The sequence below is a fragment of the Gopherus flavomarginatus genome, chromosome 12, assembly GCF_025201925.1.
Source record: "Gopherus flavomarginatus isolate rGopFla2 chromosome 12, rGopFla2.mat.asm, whole genome shotgun sequence".
Lineage (NCBI taxonomy): Eukaryota > Metazoa > Chordata > Testudines > Testudinidae > Gopherus > Gopherus flavomarginatus.
Window position 1 is genome coordinate 41982337 of NC_066628.1, and position 16551 is coordinate 41998887.

At 40.6% G+C, this 16551-nt stretch overlaps 1 protein-coding gene across 10 annotated transcripts in view; it reads left to right on the top strand.

Annotated features, from left to right (window-relative positions):
* Positions 1–16551, top strand: part of STXBP4 (syntaxin binding protein 4) — a 134444-nt gene that overhangs the window by 38659 nt on the left and 79234 nt on the right. For 9 of the 10 annotated variants that reach the window (XR_007768873.1, XM_050920106.1, XM_050920105.1 and 6 more), the window contains 5 exons: positions 2863–2957; positions 7184–7280; positions 8217–8329; positions 9147–9236; positions 14775–14840. Coding sequence is in view for 9 of the 10 variants with exons in the window: in XM_050920106.1 (XP_050776063.1) it covers positions 2863–2957; positions 7184–7280; positions 8217–8329; positions 9147–9236; positions 14775–14840 (461 nt within the window). In the remaining variant the exon portion in view is untranslated. The remainder of the gene's footprint in view (positions 1–2862; positions 2958–7183; positions 7281–8216; positions 8330–9146; positions 9237–14774; positions 14841–16551) is intronic. The other variant, XM_050920108.1, reaches the window with a different exon arrangement.

The window sequence follows — 16551 nt, forward strand, 5'->3', positions numbered from 1 at the left end:
ATTTTGGTTTGAGCCCATCTCAGTCTCCTCCTTGATGAAATAATAATATAGAAAGAAGAACTAATTAAGAACACTAGTTAATATGTGGTTGTTCCTCAGAATTTCAGCCTTTTAATGAGAAGTGTTTTGGATTCCTTTCCAAATTAGGAAATTTAATAAATTCACATTGATGAGTCTGTCGATAGCATGTCCCTCTTTGTACTTGGCCCTCTGCAAAAACTCAGCCAGTGGATGTATTGTTTGTTCTATTTTAAATAAAACGTTAGTGCATCTAAAATAAAAGTGAAGCTACAAGTTTGCTGGAGTGCATATAGACAGTAGTAAAAGGCCCTGAAGAGCCTCCTGCTATTTTCCTGGTGTACTGAGATCTTTCTCTAGAGAAAGCCAGAGCACTCTGGCAAAGTTATAGTTGATTTTTCCTGTATTGTTTTCCCTGCAAAAGAGATCTGTAGGTGTGAAATCTTTTGTGTTATCTACTTATAATTTTAAACTCAGTTTTCCTCAGAATTTATAATTTGCACATAAGGGAAAATAAACAACTGCATCCAAATCTTAATGTATTAAGGCATTGTTTAAATTATGGAAAATTGTTATACTCTCTCATCTGTAAGGAGGGGCATGAGAGGAAGGGCTCGGTGGGTGGACAGGCCCTGGAGAAGGGGGGTTTCCCATTCCCACTAGGCAAGAGGAGAAGCCAGAAGAGATTCACTCCAGGCAAGATCCCTAATTCAGCTCAGCCCCTCAGTGTCAAGAAATAATCCCTTCTCTTGACACAGTGCCTCCTGCTATTTCCTCAGAACCAACCAGTTCCTTAAATTAAACACCTGGAATTGACAGTTGTGGAAAAGCTAACAAATGAGTGACATCTCTGAATTAATAAATGTTTTTCCCAACCTGTTTCCAAAAGCACTCTGTATGTATTCCATGACAGAAGGTAGTGTCAGCCATGTTTTTCTGTTCCGACATGACCTCATGCTACATAACTTTTGTTAATCTTCCCTCCCATTATGATGATAATTATGAAATGGCTTAACAGTGTCTATATTTCCTTTTTGGGTATTTAATGAATATTTTAGTAATGTTCCTTTTAGCATTTAAGAAAAACATCATAATAAACATTAGAGTTCATTCCTGCAATCATGTGATTAGCTAGAATTATTTTGAACAGCAGGACTGTAGGGGTAGGTTTAGAAGATAAAATAAAAAAAGAACAAGTTAAAAATCACTTAGAAAAGTTAGATGCCTGCAAGTCACCAGGGCCTGATGAAATGCGTCCTAGAATACTCAAGGAGTTAATAGAGGAGGTATCTGAGCCTCTAGCTATTATCTTTGGAAAGTCATGGGAGACGGGAGAGATTCCAGAAGACTGGAAAAGGGCAAATATAGTGCCCATCTGTAAAAAGGGAAATAAAAACAACCCAGGAAACTACAGACCAGTTAGTTTAACTTCTGTGCCAGGGAAGATAATGGAGCAAGTAATTAAAGAAATGATCTGCAAACACTTGGAAGGTGGTAAGGTGATAGGGAATAGCCAGCATGGATTTGTGAAGAACAAATCATGTCAAGCCAATCTGATAGCTTTCTTTGATAGGATAATAAGTCTTGTGGATAAGGGAGAAGCGGTGGATGTGGTATACCTAGACTTTAGTAAGGCATTTGATACGGTCTCGCATGATATCCTTATCGATAAACTAGACAAATACAATTTAGATGGGGCTACTATAAGGTGGGTGCATAACTGGCTGGATAACCGTACTCAGAGAGTAGTTATTAATGGCTCCCAATCCTGCTGGAAAGGTATAACAAGTGGGATTCCGCAGGGGTCTGTTTTGGGACCGGCTCTGTTCAATGTCTTCATCAACGACTTAGATGTTGGCATAGAAAGTACGCTTATTAAGTTTGCAGACGATACCAAACTGGGAGGGATTGCAACTGCTTTGGAGGACAAGGTCAAAATTCAAAATGATCTGGACAAATTGGAGAAATGGTCTGAGGTAAACCGGATGAAGTTCAATAAAGACAAATGCAAAGTGCTCCACTTAGGAAGGAACAATCAGTTTCACACATACAGAATGGGAAGAGACTGTCTAGGAAGGAGTATGGCAGAAAGAGATCTAGGGGCCATAGTGGACCACAAGCTAAATATGAGTCAACAGTGTGATACTGTTGCAAAAAAAGCAAACGTGATTCTGGGATGCATTAACAGGTGTGTTGTAAACAAGACACGAGAAGTCATTCTTCCGCTCTACTCTGCACTGGTTAGGCCTCAACTGGAGTATTGTGTCCAGTTCTGGGCACGGCATTTCAAGAAAGATGTGGAGAAATTGGAGAGGGTCCAGAGAAGAGCAACAAGAATGATTAAAGGTCTTGAGAACATGACCTATGAAGGAAGGCTGAAAGAATTGGGTTTATTTAGTTTGGAAAAGAGAAGACTGAGAGGGGACATGATAGCAGTTTTCAGGTATCTAAAAGGGTGTCATCAGGAGGAGGGAGAAAACTTGTTCACCTTAGCATCTAATGATAGAACAAGAAGCAATGGGCTTAAACTGCAGCAAGGGAGATTTAGGTTAGACATTAGGAAAAAGTTCCTAGCTGTCAGGGTAGTTAAACACTGGAATAAATTGCCTAGGGAGGTTGTGGAATCTCCATCTCTGGAGATATTTAAGAGTAGGTTAGATAAATGTCTATCAGGGATGGTCTAGACAGTATTTGGTCCTTCCATGAGGGCAGGGGACTGGACTCGATGAACTCTTGAGGTCCCTTCCAGTCCTAGAGTCTATGAATCTATGACTTCAGAATACATTCTTCGGAGGGAAAAATCCAATTAAAATTCCAATGAATGTACAATCTGTTGTCTCTTAGCTGTTGCTTCCAACTGGACTGAAGATTATGGACCTCAAGAAAGGAAGATTTCTCTGAACCCCACTGTTCGTCTCAAAGCAGAGAAACTGGAGATGGTAAATAGCGCTTAATATTGTTTTCTATTTTTTCCATAATCGGTGAATGTAAAAAGTCTAAAGAAAATGTCTAGCTTGACTACTGCATAAATAGGTAAAAAAGAACTGATTACTTCCCAAATGTATAGCTCTTTCAGGCTCTGGATACATATCTGACTTTACTTATTGGGCAAATAGTTAAATAGCTGGTTGGGTCAACCCATTTAATTTTTAACCGATTTAATTTTTAACTGCATTATTTTCTGAGCATCCTTTTGAAAGAGGATATTGAAAAGGAATTTCACTCATTTTTATCCATCCTTCCTTCCTTTGGGTTTTATACTGCCACCCATCCCTGTAGTTTGTGAGTGCCTCCCACATAAAATTGATAGCAATAGCAAAGTCCCTAGTGAACTTTGTGGAGTCTCTGGCACAAAATTGTAGCCAAAACATTAAGAATATAAACAACATGAAATAAAAGCTAGGTACGGAGGAATGAACAAAGTGCCAAAGGCTCATAAATAGAATAAGTAAATGCATACATATGTCTTTTATTATTATTATTATTATTATTATTATTTCATTATTTTATTTATTAAAAGAAGGCAGGGAGTTAAAATTTAAGGAGAGAAATATTGAGATACCCACAAGAGTACATGAAGATATGATGAGGTAAAAGAAGATGAAAGAAGCCAAAGAAATTGCGCCTACAAAGAAGTAACTTCCTGGACAAGATTCATGTGGGAAAAGTGAAAAACAGATGAGAGAAATGCAGAAGGAAATAAGATGCACAGAAATACTGTAGATGTGCAGATCAGTTACATACATTTTTGCTGAAACATGCAGTATATATTTAAATTGATTCTTTCATTTTCCCTGGCACTGTCAGCATGCAATAGTTTGATCTATCATTTTTATTTATCTCTCCTGCATGACATAGTATATTTCAGAAGGAAATACAAATGGGCATATTTTTATGAACATTTTTATTTGTTTCTTGTTTTGATCATAAAAAACAAGTGTCAATAAGGGGATAAAAGATAAGGAATAGTGTTCAGAGTAACAAAAATATCTTCTAATTATGGTTTGGAGTTCATTTGAGAATGCTAGACTGCATTATAAGTTCAGTTGATCCCTTTCAACATTCCAGTAGAGACTGCAGTAGAGGAGTCTGCAGTGTTAGCATTACTTTACCTTAAATAATACTCAGGTCATTGGAGCAAGAGGATCTAATTGTGAGTTGGAGGAAATGTAGCTATACAGTGAAAACTGTCTTCAGGTGATCAGCCAGGAGACCATTAAAATCATCTAGCTAATAATACATGGTAAAGAGGAGGGGAAAAAAATCTCTGGGGTCCTCTTGTCCACATCTCTACCACTGCGGAATTGAAGTTGATAGGTCAATATTAAGTGCATAGGTAGGTCCTATTGATATGCTTGAAGTTAAGCACCTGTCTAGACATCTGGTACCCTGGCCTTTGAAGTGAGAGCCATCTTGCATGTTTCCCATATAAATTGATGGCCAGTTGACAGCTTGTAATTTATGCATCAAGTTGAAAGATAACAGATTATAAGGATGAGGTGCATTAGTCTTCTTTATTCCAACCAACCTCCCTCCCTGTTTTAGTCTCTCTCCCATTTAAAGATGCCTGATCCATCTTCTACCTCAGGAGTGGGCAAACTTTTTGGCGCGAGGGCCACATCAGGGTCGGGTAGGGAAGGCTGTGCCACCCCAAACAGCCTGCCCTCTGCCCCCTCCCACTTACTTCCCCCCTGACTGCCCTCCTCAGAACCCCTGACCCATCCAACCCTCCCTGCTTCTTTTCCCCTGACTGCCCCCTGCCCCTATCCGCCCCCCTGGAACCCTCCTCCAGCCCCTTTTGGAATGTGGCCCCGTGAACATGGGCGGAGACTCAGGAGGAGCAGGGGCAGCCATACAGCCAGAGAGAAGCGGTGGTTTCCCCTTCAAAGCACCGCTTCTCTCTGGCCGGCTGCGCAGCTGCCCGGTGCTCCTCCTGAGTCCTCTGCCCGCGTTCCCTGCACTCCTGCCATGCGCACCGCCTGCTCCCCTGCCATCGCAGTGCAGCCCCTCCCCCCTGCGGGCGGTGTACCAGTGCTGAGCTGCCCGAGTGCCTGGCCCTGGGTCCCTCTGTTGTTGGAGGGCCTGTGCCAGGGCACTCTGTGTTCACCGGTAAATCTGCCCCTGAGCCGCGCCGCCTGGCCAGAGCCAGCCATGCGAGCTGAGGCTGCGGGGGAAAGGAGACAGCAAGGGAGGGGCCAGGGCTGGCCAGGAGCTCAGGGGCCAGGCAGGACGGCCACGTGGGCCATATGTGGCCCGCAGGCCGTAGTTTACCCACCTCTGTTCTATCTTATCCCTCCATACCTGAAAATATTCTGGAGAAATGAACATATGATGAATGTGGAAGTGCTCGGTAATAATTATTGGCCTGTAACGCAAAATCTGATTATATGCCCCAAGTTAGATGGCATGCTAAAATGGCGTGATAGATTTCCGCTACTAGAAGAGTTCCAGATGGTTTCAACACTCTCACCTATAGGGAGAGACAGTAAGCAGACAAGGGATTACAAGCTATTGAGACAGAATGGGTCTACCTACCAAACAAGGAAGCAGCTGTCAAACAGTCTTAGCGCAAAGGAAAACTTCATACATGGATTCTGAAACAAAGAAATTATCAAGCAATATAGAAATTGAACCCATGCACACACACAGTAGGTGGGGGCGTTTAAAAACAGCGCTGCCCTGAGAGAGGAAAATCTGAAACAGTCCCAAGGCAGGTGGTCTAAGAAAAACAGCGGGGCATGCTGTCATTTGAAAGTTCCACTTTGGTCCTCAGTCCAGCCAGAGCACTTACATGCGTATTTGACTTTTAAGTACAAGCACAAGAAGTCCCTTTGTATGCAGTAGGATTGCTCGCATGTTTAAAGTATGCATGTTCTTGAGTTTTTGTTGGGCCAGGCTTTGACCAGCAGGTCTTTTTCTTGAGCATTTTGCTTTTATCATAAATTATTGTTTTGTGCTACTATCCAGAAACTATTTCCATGGTATTTACTTTATCTCAGCCATTTTAATAAAATTTAAAGGAAAACAGGCATGAGCAATGGGCTGTCCCTTTAATGATGATTTATGATGATAAACATCTTTGTGTGCAATATTCAAAATTTTTGAAGAAATGTCTTTAGAATATGAGATTTTTTATCATTCATTAATTGAGAAGTCCAAGCTTCAGTACAATCTAAAGGATTTAACTGATTATATTTCTGTCTTGAAAAAATAGTCACTCATTTTCATGTTTTGAAACCTGTATGTCTTTTTGGTTCAGTTAACTACTGCATATAACTTAATTTACATTAATATTTGGCTCTTTATTGCATACTTTGTCTTTGATACAGCATTTGTGGATTGTTTACATGACATTGAATGGTTTGTTTTGCAAATTATTATATCTATATGCAATTTTCAGGTGTACTCCACCCTTCCATTATATTTAGTCCTCCCTACTTCCATTAACACTATAAAGAAACCATTACCAGTTATAAATATATCAGCATTATCTTGTATGCTGTGTAATGTGTGCTGGGTTATTTACTACTTTTTTTTAAACACAGTCTTGTAAAAGCTATTTGAGGTACACAAACTAATAATTCCCCATAACTCAAAAATACTAGCACCAGATTTCATTTAACTTGACAAAAAATCAAATAAATACAAAATCTGTGAGTGAAAGCAAATGCTGAAACTTGATATGAAATAATTCTTTGTGCTGAAGATCCGAGTAAGTCAAAATAGGGATATTGTGTGGAATCATGGGCATAAGTGTGGCAACTGTTTCCCGTTTTCCTTCCTTGGCCTAGTATAGTCAGAGTTTCTTCAGCGTCAGGTAGCTTCTGATAGTTTTGTAAACCAACATTCACATACTATGGTGATGACAATAATATAAACGTGGTGATAGTTCTAACCTTAATGTTTTCAGACCAAAATATGATGATCATGGAAAAATTGTACACAAGTAGTACATATTAATAAAGACAACTACACTCAGGAGTCACCAGAGCTCATTCTGTCATCTTTCTTATTTATCTGTCTTTGAGGAAGTTTAAGAAACAGTGACCACACAAGACACAACTTGTTAGTGAAGGAGAGCTATAATGAAAAGGCCTTTTTCCCCATTTGAGGCAGAGATCTCTCATCCCTATTTTTTTTTTTTAAATAACTCTTTGTCTTCTAGGCACTAAATTATCTTGGGATTCAGCCCACAGACGAACAGCAGCGAGTCCTAAGGCACCAACTACAGAAAGACGCTAAAGGGACAGTGTCTTTTGGAGGTAACCATTTGCAGAGTGCCCTGGAAAATAATGTAACATAGAAGCAGAGAGCTTATAATATCAGTTTATATATTTTCAGTTATAATAACCTTCCCATCAATGTAAGTTATTACTATAATAAAAACAGTTCTCCATGGTGAGGTGAGATCGTGATTCTACTATTTAACAATGAACTTACAATTCTGGAACTAGCCATCTGTAATGGAAATCAGATTTCTCCTTTATGAAGAGCCATTTTAGCTCACTAGACCTTGAGTGCACTGTGCTCTCACTTATACTAATGAATTTTCAACTTTGCCTTGAAAATAGGGTATTATTATTAAGTCTGAGGGTTTTTTTAAATGAAAATGGTTTTAGTCCTTAAGAAATCACTGCTTTCTTTCAAAAATAAAAGCACAAAGTATCTATAGCAAATTCATTTTTGCAAACTACTTAATTCTAAACAATATTTCTTGTACAATAGTTTCCTAAGAAATAGTCATGAGATTGAAACATGCAGTGTCATTTTAGCTGCTGCTAACTTAGGCATCACAAACCTTAGAAGTTAACCATTTTTCTTCTCCAAATTTCTTAAAAATTAAAGTGGGCTTCAAATCAATCAATAAAAATACAGGTATACATTTCTTTATTTTTAAATTGCATAATAAATCAAAGGAATTATGTGTCAGGTCTCCAGTTTATGTCATCCAGCTGTTCTATAAAATGATGTCTTGAATAACCTAAATCAAAATTAATTTTTCTAATTCTTGATGTCAGCAACTGAATTGTAGAATTTCTAGTATCAGCTGCTCCATAATTTAGGCTGTCAGACCAGCACCTTACAGAAGCATTGCATTCATTTTTAATAGTAGTTGCAAACAGTTTTAAACTAGGGAAAAACAAACTGACTCCTATGAAATTGGTGCCACAGACTACAGTAACTAAACTCTGTTTTAGATTTTGTTCAGGTTGCAAGAAATCTGTTCTGTTTGCAGTTGGATGAAGCAGGGGGTGGCCAAAGACCTATAACATTTGGTGCCAGTGAAATTGCCAATTTATTAGATTCACAGGTAAAGTATCTGCTAGAGCTCAGTAGTATTTCTCTATTGTGAAGAATAAGTTAACAAAGGTTAATTTACTTAAAACTATTCCAATTCTTGGACAAATTTTTCAAAGAGTTTCACATCGTGGTTTTCTTTAAAGTAACCTAGTTCCTAAGGAACCTTGTTAAAGTAACCTAGTTTGCAGGAAGCATTTCACATAAATATGTTGTGAATTGGTATGAGTGGTTAACAGTATTTTATTGATGGGACTGCTGATTGCTTTCTGCAGTGTGAGTAATAACCAGTTATGTGGCACAGTGATCTGGACCTCTATTGCACTTGGAAATCACTTTATTTTAGAGGTGATTTTTAAGAATGAAGGCCTACATAGAACCCCGATGGGATAGAAATACTGAATGTAATTTATTCTTTATCTGAGATAAAATAGGAGGTGGAAGGTAGTCAGATTTATTGGCACTGTTTTCTGAGAAATTTTTGTGGATAATTTTTGTTAATCCATTTTAGCAAAGCAAGTTGTTATTTTTCATTGCTAGAAAACCTGTGACTAGAGCTGGTCAGAAAATGTCAGTTAAAAATTATTATTATTTTTTGTTCCAAACTGAAAGTTTTCATATTTGGTTGCCGAAAATCTACAATATTTTGGAGAAACAAATTGTATTTTCATTAATTTGTAATGGCTAAAAAAAGTTCCTTATCAGTTCTACTTGTGATTTTCTTTTAATAATACTGTATTGTTAAAGAGATCCAGCATTGTGATAGATGCATTTAATCAAATATTAGTTTCTATTAATTTGCCCCTTTTTTCATATTTTAATTCATACAGCTTGTATCCTGTGATTCTTTGGAAATGGATGATGTGGAAAGACTTAAAAGAGAAAGAAATGAAGCTTTAAAAGAAATAAGTAAATTGAAGGTAATATTTAATTCTGAACACTTTAAAAAAATGAAATAATTCATTTAAGGAAAGATAGCATTTAACCTGAATTTGAATTGTATGTGTATAGCATAAAAAGTATCGTTACAAGAGAGAGTAGTATTCACTGGTATCCAAAGGGCATATGCATATAATGTGTTTATACAGAAATTGACTTTTACTCCCTATACTGAGTGCCTGTGCTTTTTTCTAGCCTGACTGTCAGGGGAAATTAGACTAGAGACATTTCACAGAGGTACATTGTGTATATGTGATTTATCTGATTTATTTAGAAATTTATGTGGCCCCAATCATCACAATATCTGATCACCTTTTAATATTTATGAAATATGCCAGATTGGCAGAATCGGAGACTTAGTCATCTATCTTCAAAACAAGTACAGCAAAGAGGCAGTAGCAGTGCAAACTCTCCCCAGTCATGACCTGCCAGCAGGGCTGGTGCAAGGATGTTTCGCGCCCTAGGCGAAACTTCCACCTTGTGCCCGTGCCCCCGCCCTGAGGCGTCCCCCCCATGGCAGCTCCCCGCCCTCTGCCCTGAGGCACCCCCCCATCCCAGCTCACCCCTGCCCCGCCTCCTCCCCAAGCACGCGGTGGCTGCTTCATTTCTCCTGCCTCTCAGGCTTGTGGCGCCTAAGCTAATTAGCGCCGCAAGCCTGGGAGGCGGGAGAAGTGAAGCAGCCACAGCATCCTCGGGGAGGAGGTGGGGCAGGGGTGAGCTGGGGTGGAGAGTTCCCTTGCATGCCGCCCCCCCCCCCCTTACTTGCTGCAGGCGGCCCTCCCCATGTTCCCCTGCCCCACATCCCTCTGCCTAAATGCCGGCGGCGACTGGGGCGGCCGAAGATCTGACCACAACGGTTGCTGCCGAAGAAAATGGCGCCCCCCAAATCCTAGTGCCCTAGGCCACTGCCTAGGTCACCTAAGTGGTTGCACCGGCCCTGCCTGCCTGTATGCCTTAACCTAACCTGGAAATCCCATCTGTGGGGTAAAAGACAAGCTCAATCTCCATACTCATTCTCAGTTATGACTACTAGTGTGACAACTAGTGGGAGTTGTGGTGGTTTTTGTGATGTAGACAACTGTCCATTGGTAAGTGAACCAGTCTCATTCCACACAGGGCAATGAGCATTTCTCAATTTGTAGCCACTAGTTATTTGAGTTGGATTGGAATTAGCAATCTAAGAATATAGAGAGAGCACTGTATAGCCTACTATGAGTCTTTCAAGCTGTCCAAATGCCATAACACCATATTTGTTAAATATGTGAACATTTTTTCTAATCTCTTAATAAAAGTCTGTGTCAACAAATAAAAAACCCTCACTTATCAGATGAACAAGTAATTTGTTTATTTTGATTTTAATTCTTAGATTGAATCAGTACAAAGTAAATAATGTTTTGGAGATTTTTTAGATGTCAGTGGGCAGGAACGACAACCAAAGAAACCATTGTCCTTGAAGTGTCAGTCTCATGCAGTAAACTAGGTCTGTTTAATATTTATTCATTTGACTGCCACATAAATGAAATGCGAAGAAGGTACTAAGAGCTAATTTGTTTCCTGAAGGGGGAAAGAGAGGCGTTTCAGTGTGTGTTCATCATAGGCGTTACAGGCTATACAGTGTGTGACTACTACTACTAAAAATACATAATGTTCTTCTAACCAATTCATTTTATCTCTTCTTTTTAATTATTTTAAGTGCACCACTGCATGTGGAAGGTGCTCTGTTGGCAGCCCAAGAGACTGAAGTTCTGCCACTATATAGGAAGTGACCTCATCCTTGTTTGTGAGGACCACTGGTGGGCTAGAAAAAGTGGATCGTTCTCTTTGCTGAACCTACCAATGCGTGCTAATTTGAAGACAGATTTTTTATGACAGTCACCGTACAATAGGAACTGAGTGGAACTACCAGTTCATTTCACACAAGCTACGTAAAACTGTCAGATAGGACCAAATCTCATTACTTACTTATCTGATCTGAATTTCAACCAGTTAGCTATAGGCCAATCAGTTAGTATCCTGATAGCAGTCTCCTGAATCATCTGTTCTTGCTCACCTTACCTTTTTAAGGCCATGGCTACACTGGAGAGTTGCAGCACTGGTGGTGGGTTTACAGCGCTGCAACTTAGTAACTGTCCACACCTGCAAGGCACATCCAGCGCTGCAACTCCCTAGCTGCAGCGCTGGCTAAACACTTGGTCTGCTTGGGGTGTAACGATTGCAGCGCTGGTGATGCAGTGCTGCTCCACAAGTGTGGCCACCAAAAGCGCTGTAATTGGCCTCCAGGGTATTAGGAGGTATCCCAGAATGCCTGTTCACAACAAACCGGAAGAGTGGCTGAACTCCGGGCTCCCTGGAGCTGCTTATCTAAAAAACAAACACAGTTCCTGTTTGCTCCAGCCGGCGGAGGCAGGGGAATTGCTTTGGAATGTTCACAGCTGTTTGCTTGAGTAGAGAAGCCACAGGGTGGAGGGGGAGGGGGGAGTCCGTGTTGGAGCTTGGAGTGCATAATTTGCATTTAGTGAATAAGAGGGGTGGGGGAAGGGCTCGAAACTTTTAAAATGATTGCAGGTTGCTGAAGTGTATGTTCCAGTCCTTAGAACTTGCAAGGCAGGGAGCTGACAGCTCCAAAAATCCACTCTCTCTCTCTCCCTCACGCTCCCCCCGACCCCCGTCTTTTGAAAAGCACGGCTCCCCACAATGCACCACTCCCAACAGCGCTGCAAATGCTGCACATGTGGCCACACTGCAGCGCTGGTAGCTGTCAGTGTGGCCACACTGCGGCGCTGTACCTACACAGCTGTACGAAGACAGCTGTAACTCCCAGCGCTGTACAGCTGTAAGTGTAGCCATACCCTAAGTGTTTCTGTGTGATCCCAGATAAGACTGTGTGTGTATAGGCTAGTTCCTCACTGGTGTAAATCATCATAGTTCTATTAACTTTACTGGAGCAAAACTGATTTACACTAACCCAGGATCTTATAGCCATCATGGCTCAACACAGAAAATTATTAAGAGTCTGAATAATAGTCCATTTGGTCAGTAAATGAATGGAAGACCTCCATGAGCTTTGGATCATGCCCTTAGCTACTCCCTTCGGTGCACTGCAGACATTACTAGATCTCTGTACACTTACCACTATCCTTTAAGAGAGAATCTTTTATTAAGTACAAGTTGAGGTGAATTTCTACTGACACTTTTCAAATTCAATATTCAATCTCACATGGGAAAACTCAGAAGTGTTTAATTCACAGTACAGACAAATATTAAAACATTTGGATACAAAAACAAATCTATACAGGAGAAGATTTAATTTCTACTGATGCATTAGGTTCCTTCCATTTCTTACCACATTTTTTATAGATTACCACATAGTTATATAACAGCTGCTATTATTAGATAATGGAAAAATGCCTCCATTAGAGGATTTTTTTAGATGTTTGCTGATAATAATAAGGGCATCTTTCAGTCTATATATACCTATGGCTTAATATTTATATATATTATTATTGACAAAAGAATATTGGGTAAAGATATGGCAGAATATCATAAGTATGTCCAGCTCGTCATCTTTATGATTTCTACACAACAAAGTCTTTAAAAGATATTACCTGACACCAGAGTGCCTACAGAAAAGCTGTATTTGCTAACCATAGCAAATGCTGGAGATACGACATATTACAGTTAATATTGGTGCAATATATCCCAAGGTCTCTTCACAGTTCTGAACACAAAGATTTGTTCATCTGCAAAAATCTCTCTACTGGAATTGGTAGAAGAACAGTTTCCCTGAGAAAAGCAAGAAAATGGAGACTGACATCTCTGTTAGTGGCAAAACATCTAATTCTCTGAAAATGGAAATCTAACACACCTCCAGTGTTTTCAGAATGATTGAAAAAATGATCAAAGATTTAATGGAAAAATAACTTTACATATATTACACAATAGTGGTAAATGAAGTAAAATTTGAAGGATGTTTGTATTGTTTTCTTGAAAAATTAAATAGAGTTTTAAAGCAATATCTACAAATCAATACAATAAATTACATTGTGTTTTCTAAATATAGTCTTATGCCTCACAGAGGTTTGCCAAAGCTATAAAAAAACCCTTTGTCTAAAGGAATAAATGAACGACAAAATCACTAGACTGTCTAAAAAATTAACCTCTACAGCAGTGATACTCAATTAGATCTACCCGTAGGCCAATTTTAGACTTTTACGACAAGAGGTGGGCCATTGGCATAGAAGGCTAACAAAATAAAAAATTCAGCTGCCACTCAATAAAGGACTTGATTGTAACATAAGTATTAGTGTTTCTATCTTTTAACAAAGTTTATAAATCAACATTATTACCTGTGCTTTGGTTTCCAAATGGGCACGGGACATGGGAGAGCAGCACTGCCCCCCATCTATCTCCATTGTTCTGTTAGTGCCAGTGCGATGGGGAGAGTGTTAATTTTCTTCCCTGCCTGAAGCATCATTGCTCCCATATACAGAGGAGACAATCCCCACTACCTGAACCTGGATTGCTCTGCTCTATGCTGAGGTTGGGGTACCTGCCTGACTGGAATCCCAGGGGGTGGAGGAGAGCACCTACCCTTCACGGAAGGGGGTCCAGGATCAGGCCCAGTTCTCACCTCCTCCTGGGACAGGTCCACTGCATGGGACAGAATAAGCAGGGGGCTGCAGCAGCTGGGATCGCAGGCATCATGGCGGGGTCAGCGCTCTCTGGCTGGAGCACAGAGCTGATGCATCTTGAGCACCCCACTCAGACTGCTCTGTGCACCTGATCTGCCTCCGATGGTGGAGCCCTGCCAGAGGGCCTCCCTTCTGCCCCAGTGCCCAGCTCTCCCTGCTGTGCCCTGGGTGCACAGTCACATCCCCAGTTCCTGATACTTCACCTCTCTCCTTGCTGCCAGGCCCGGGTCTCTGAGCCTTCCAGGGCGCTGTGGATTTCTCATGGGAGCCCCCCTAGAAGCCAGGTGGGCATTGCCACGTGGTCGTGGACCCAACCCCAAAGGACTCACTGCCCAGGAAGAAGAAACTCAGCTTGTGCATGTTTAGCCATAGCTGCACCTGCTGATCATTGGGCAGGCTCAGCATGCTGCTGGCCTTGCACAAGGGCATAGCGAAGCATGGGTGCTGGAACGTGTGGGTGAAGCAGTTGCAGCCCCAGCACTGAAAGGGTGCACTGTGGTCAGCATTTGGCTCCTGCTGCCCACGCCAGGACTGGTAACTGATTCATCAAGCCCAGATGTGCCAGGACTATGAACTGCCAAGCCCCAGTGCAAAGTAAGCACTATCTGGCGGACCCACACAGGAAGGCTTGGTGGACCATATTTGGCCCATGGGGCCACCTGTTGTGGATCACTGCTCTAGAGATTAAGATTTGGTCTGGTCCCAGTCTTTACTAAGGTAGTCGTTTTATTTGTGTTGAATGTTGTAGCTAGAACATAGTACCTGTCCATATTCCATGGATCTCATTTTGCTGCTGCATAACTAATTAGTTACTGTTTCTATTAACAGGAAGAATTGTGTGAATCTGTAGATCTACGAAAGCAGTTAACAGAGGAGCTACAAACTGTTAAACAAGTATGTTGTTGTGGGGTTTTCTAATGTGATTCTGAAGAGTTTTTTTAATAATAGCTCCTTTTTTGTGCAGGGGAGAGGGTGGAATTCTTTGTGCACTTCATGGTTTTCCCCTCTGCTACACTGATTTCACTTCGTTGGAGTCACACTAACATAAAAGTAATACGATTGAGTGAAATATCAGACCCTGTAGATGGAAATATTTTTGCCTGAGCGAATGAGGGATACTGGGGCAGATGTTCACAGCACATCTCCCATTATCTTCAAATAGTGATTGAGCAGGTAATTCCCAGAGTGTCAGACTGAGTATTAGCCCTTTATGTTTTCGGTCTGCTTTTTCATGAACTTTGGTGAAGATAGTTAAAACGTAATTTAAAGTGCAGCAAAAATTTCACTGGTAAACGCCACATTAATTCCCTCTGAGTTATATGAGATCTGCTCAGTTTTCTCAAGTTATAAAATAATCTCTATCTGCAAGTGCTAAATATTCAACCTGGGGTATGAAAATCCCGCTGTATTTTTGTGAGTCGTACAGATGATTGTTAGTAGAAATAAGAATTCTGCAGTGAGAACTTTGGTCATCATAAAAAGCAAAATTGTAAGCTAAGCCAGAAAGAACCCTCTTCCATAGCTGTATTGATTCTTCAGTGGCAGCATAATGACAAAATTTTCATAAAATACAAAAATAGACTCAGAAGTGTAGAGGGTTAAGTTGGCTTAAAAGGTGCTGTCTTTCAAACTTCTGAACATAGCCTTTCTTCAAGTGATCTTATTCTTTCTTGCTAATGCTGTACAAATAAAAATCCTAAGTATGGTACTGTTAAAAATCTTGTAGGTAAACACAATTAATATGTACATTATTGCAAAAGGAAATGTGTGTGTTTAGGTATAGCTTTTGAATCAGCTAAAATGAATGTAAATGTTTCTCATTCTGCCATCAGACCTCCTGCTTTTAATTATGGGGGGTTGAGGGTGGAGAAAGAGCATTTCTTAATTGATTTAGTCTGCTTTCCTCTGAAAATAAATTATGTTTTAAATTCACATTTGTACATAAAACAATTATTCCGATGGAATTTTTTTACAAATCTATTGCATTCAAATAATTTATATACAGTACTATCATGCATTTATGTGAAATTTTACAACTGCAGGGTCATGTTCTATACTGTTCTTTTTGGGAGGCTGAGGAGAGAAGATGATTCTGAGGCAAGGAGGGGACAGATGTAGCTTTATACCACCTTTTGTTCCTCCCAGATTCTGGGCTGTTGTGGACTGCTCTACAGGCCTGAATACCTTGAGTTCATAGTGCTTCAGCCACTCTCTCTCCCACCGTACTGCTACACCAGAGTGTAAATGCAAGGGACAGCTCATGGCTGCGTACACATAAAGGGGCCATAGTGAAGACCAGCATCTTGCGCAAAGTGTAAGAAGATCTCTACCCCAAGAGCATACAAAAAATAAGACGTTGCACAAAGTCCAGCCAAGGGAGAATGCGGAGGGCGTGACAGGTGGGAGGAGAACAAGATAGGAAAGGTTCTGTGGTCTGCAGTGTGCAGGTAGTCAGACTTAGATGATCACAGTGGTCCCTTCTGACCTTAAAGTCTATGAGATTCCTGGAAAGACCCAATGTTTAAGGAGGGAGATAATGAGGAGAGAGAGAGGAGGCCCTGGTAGCCACGTGTAGGAAATGCAAAGACATGCACAGTGCTTAGCA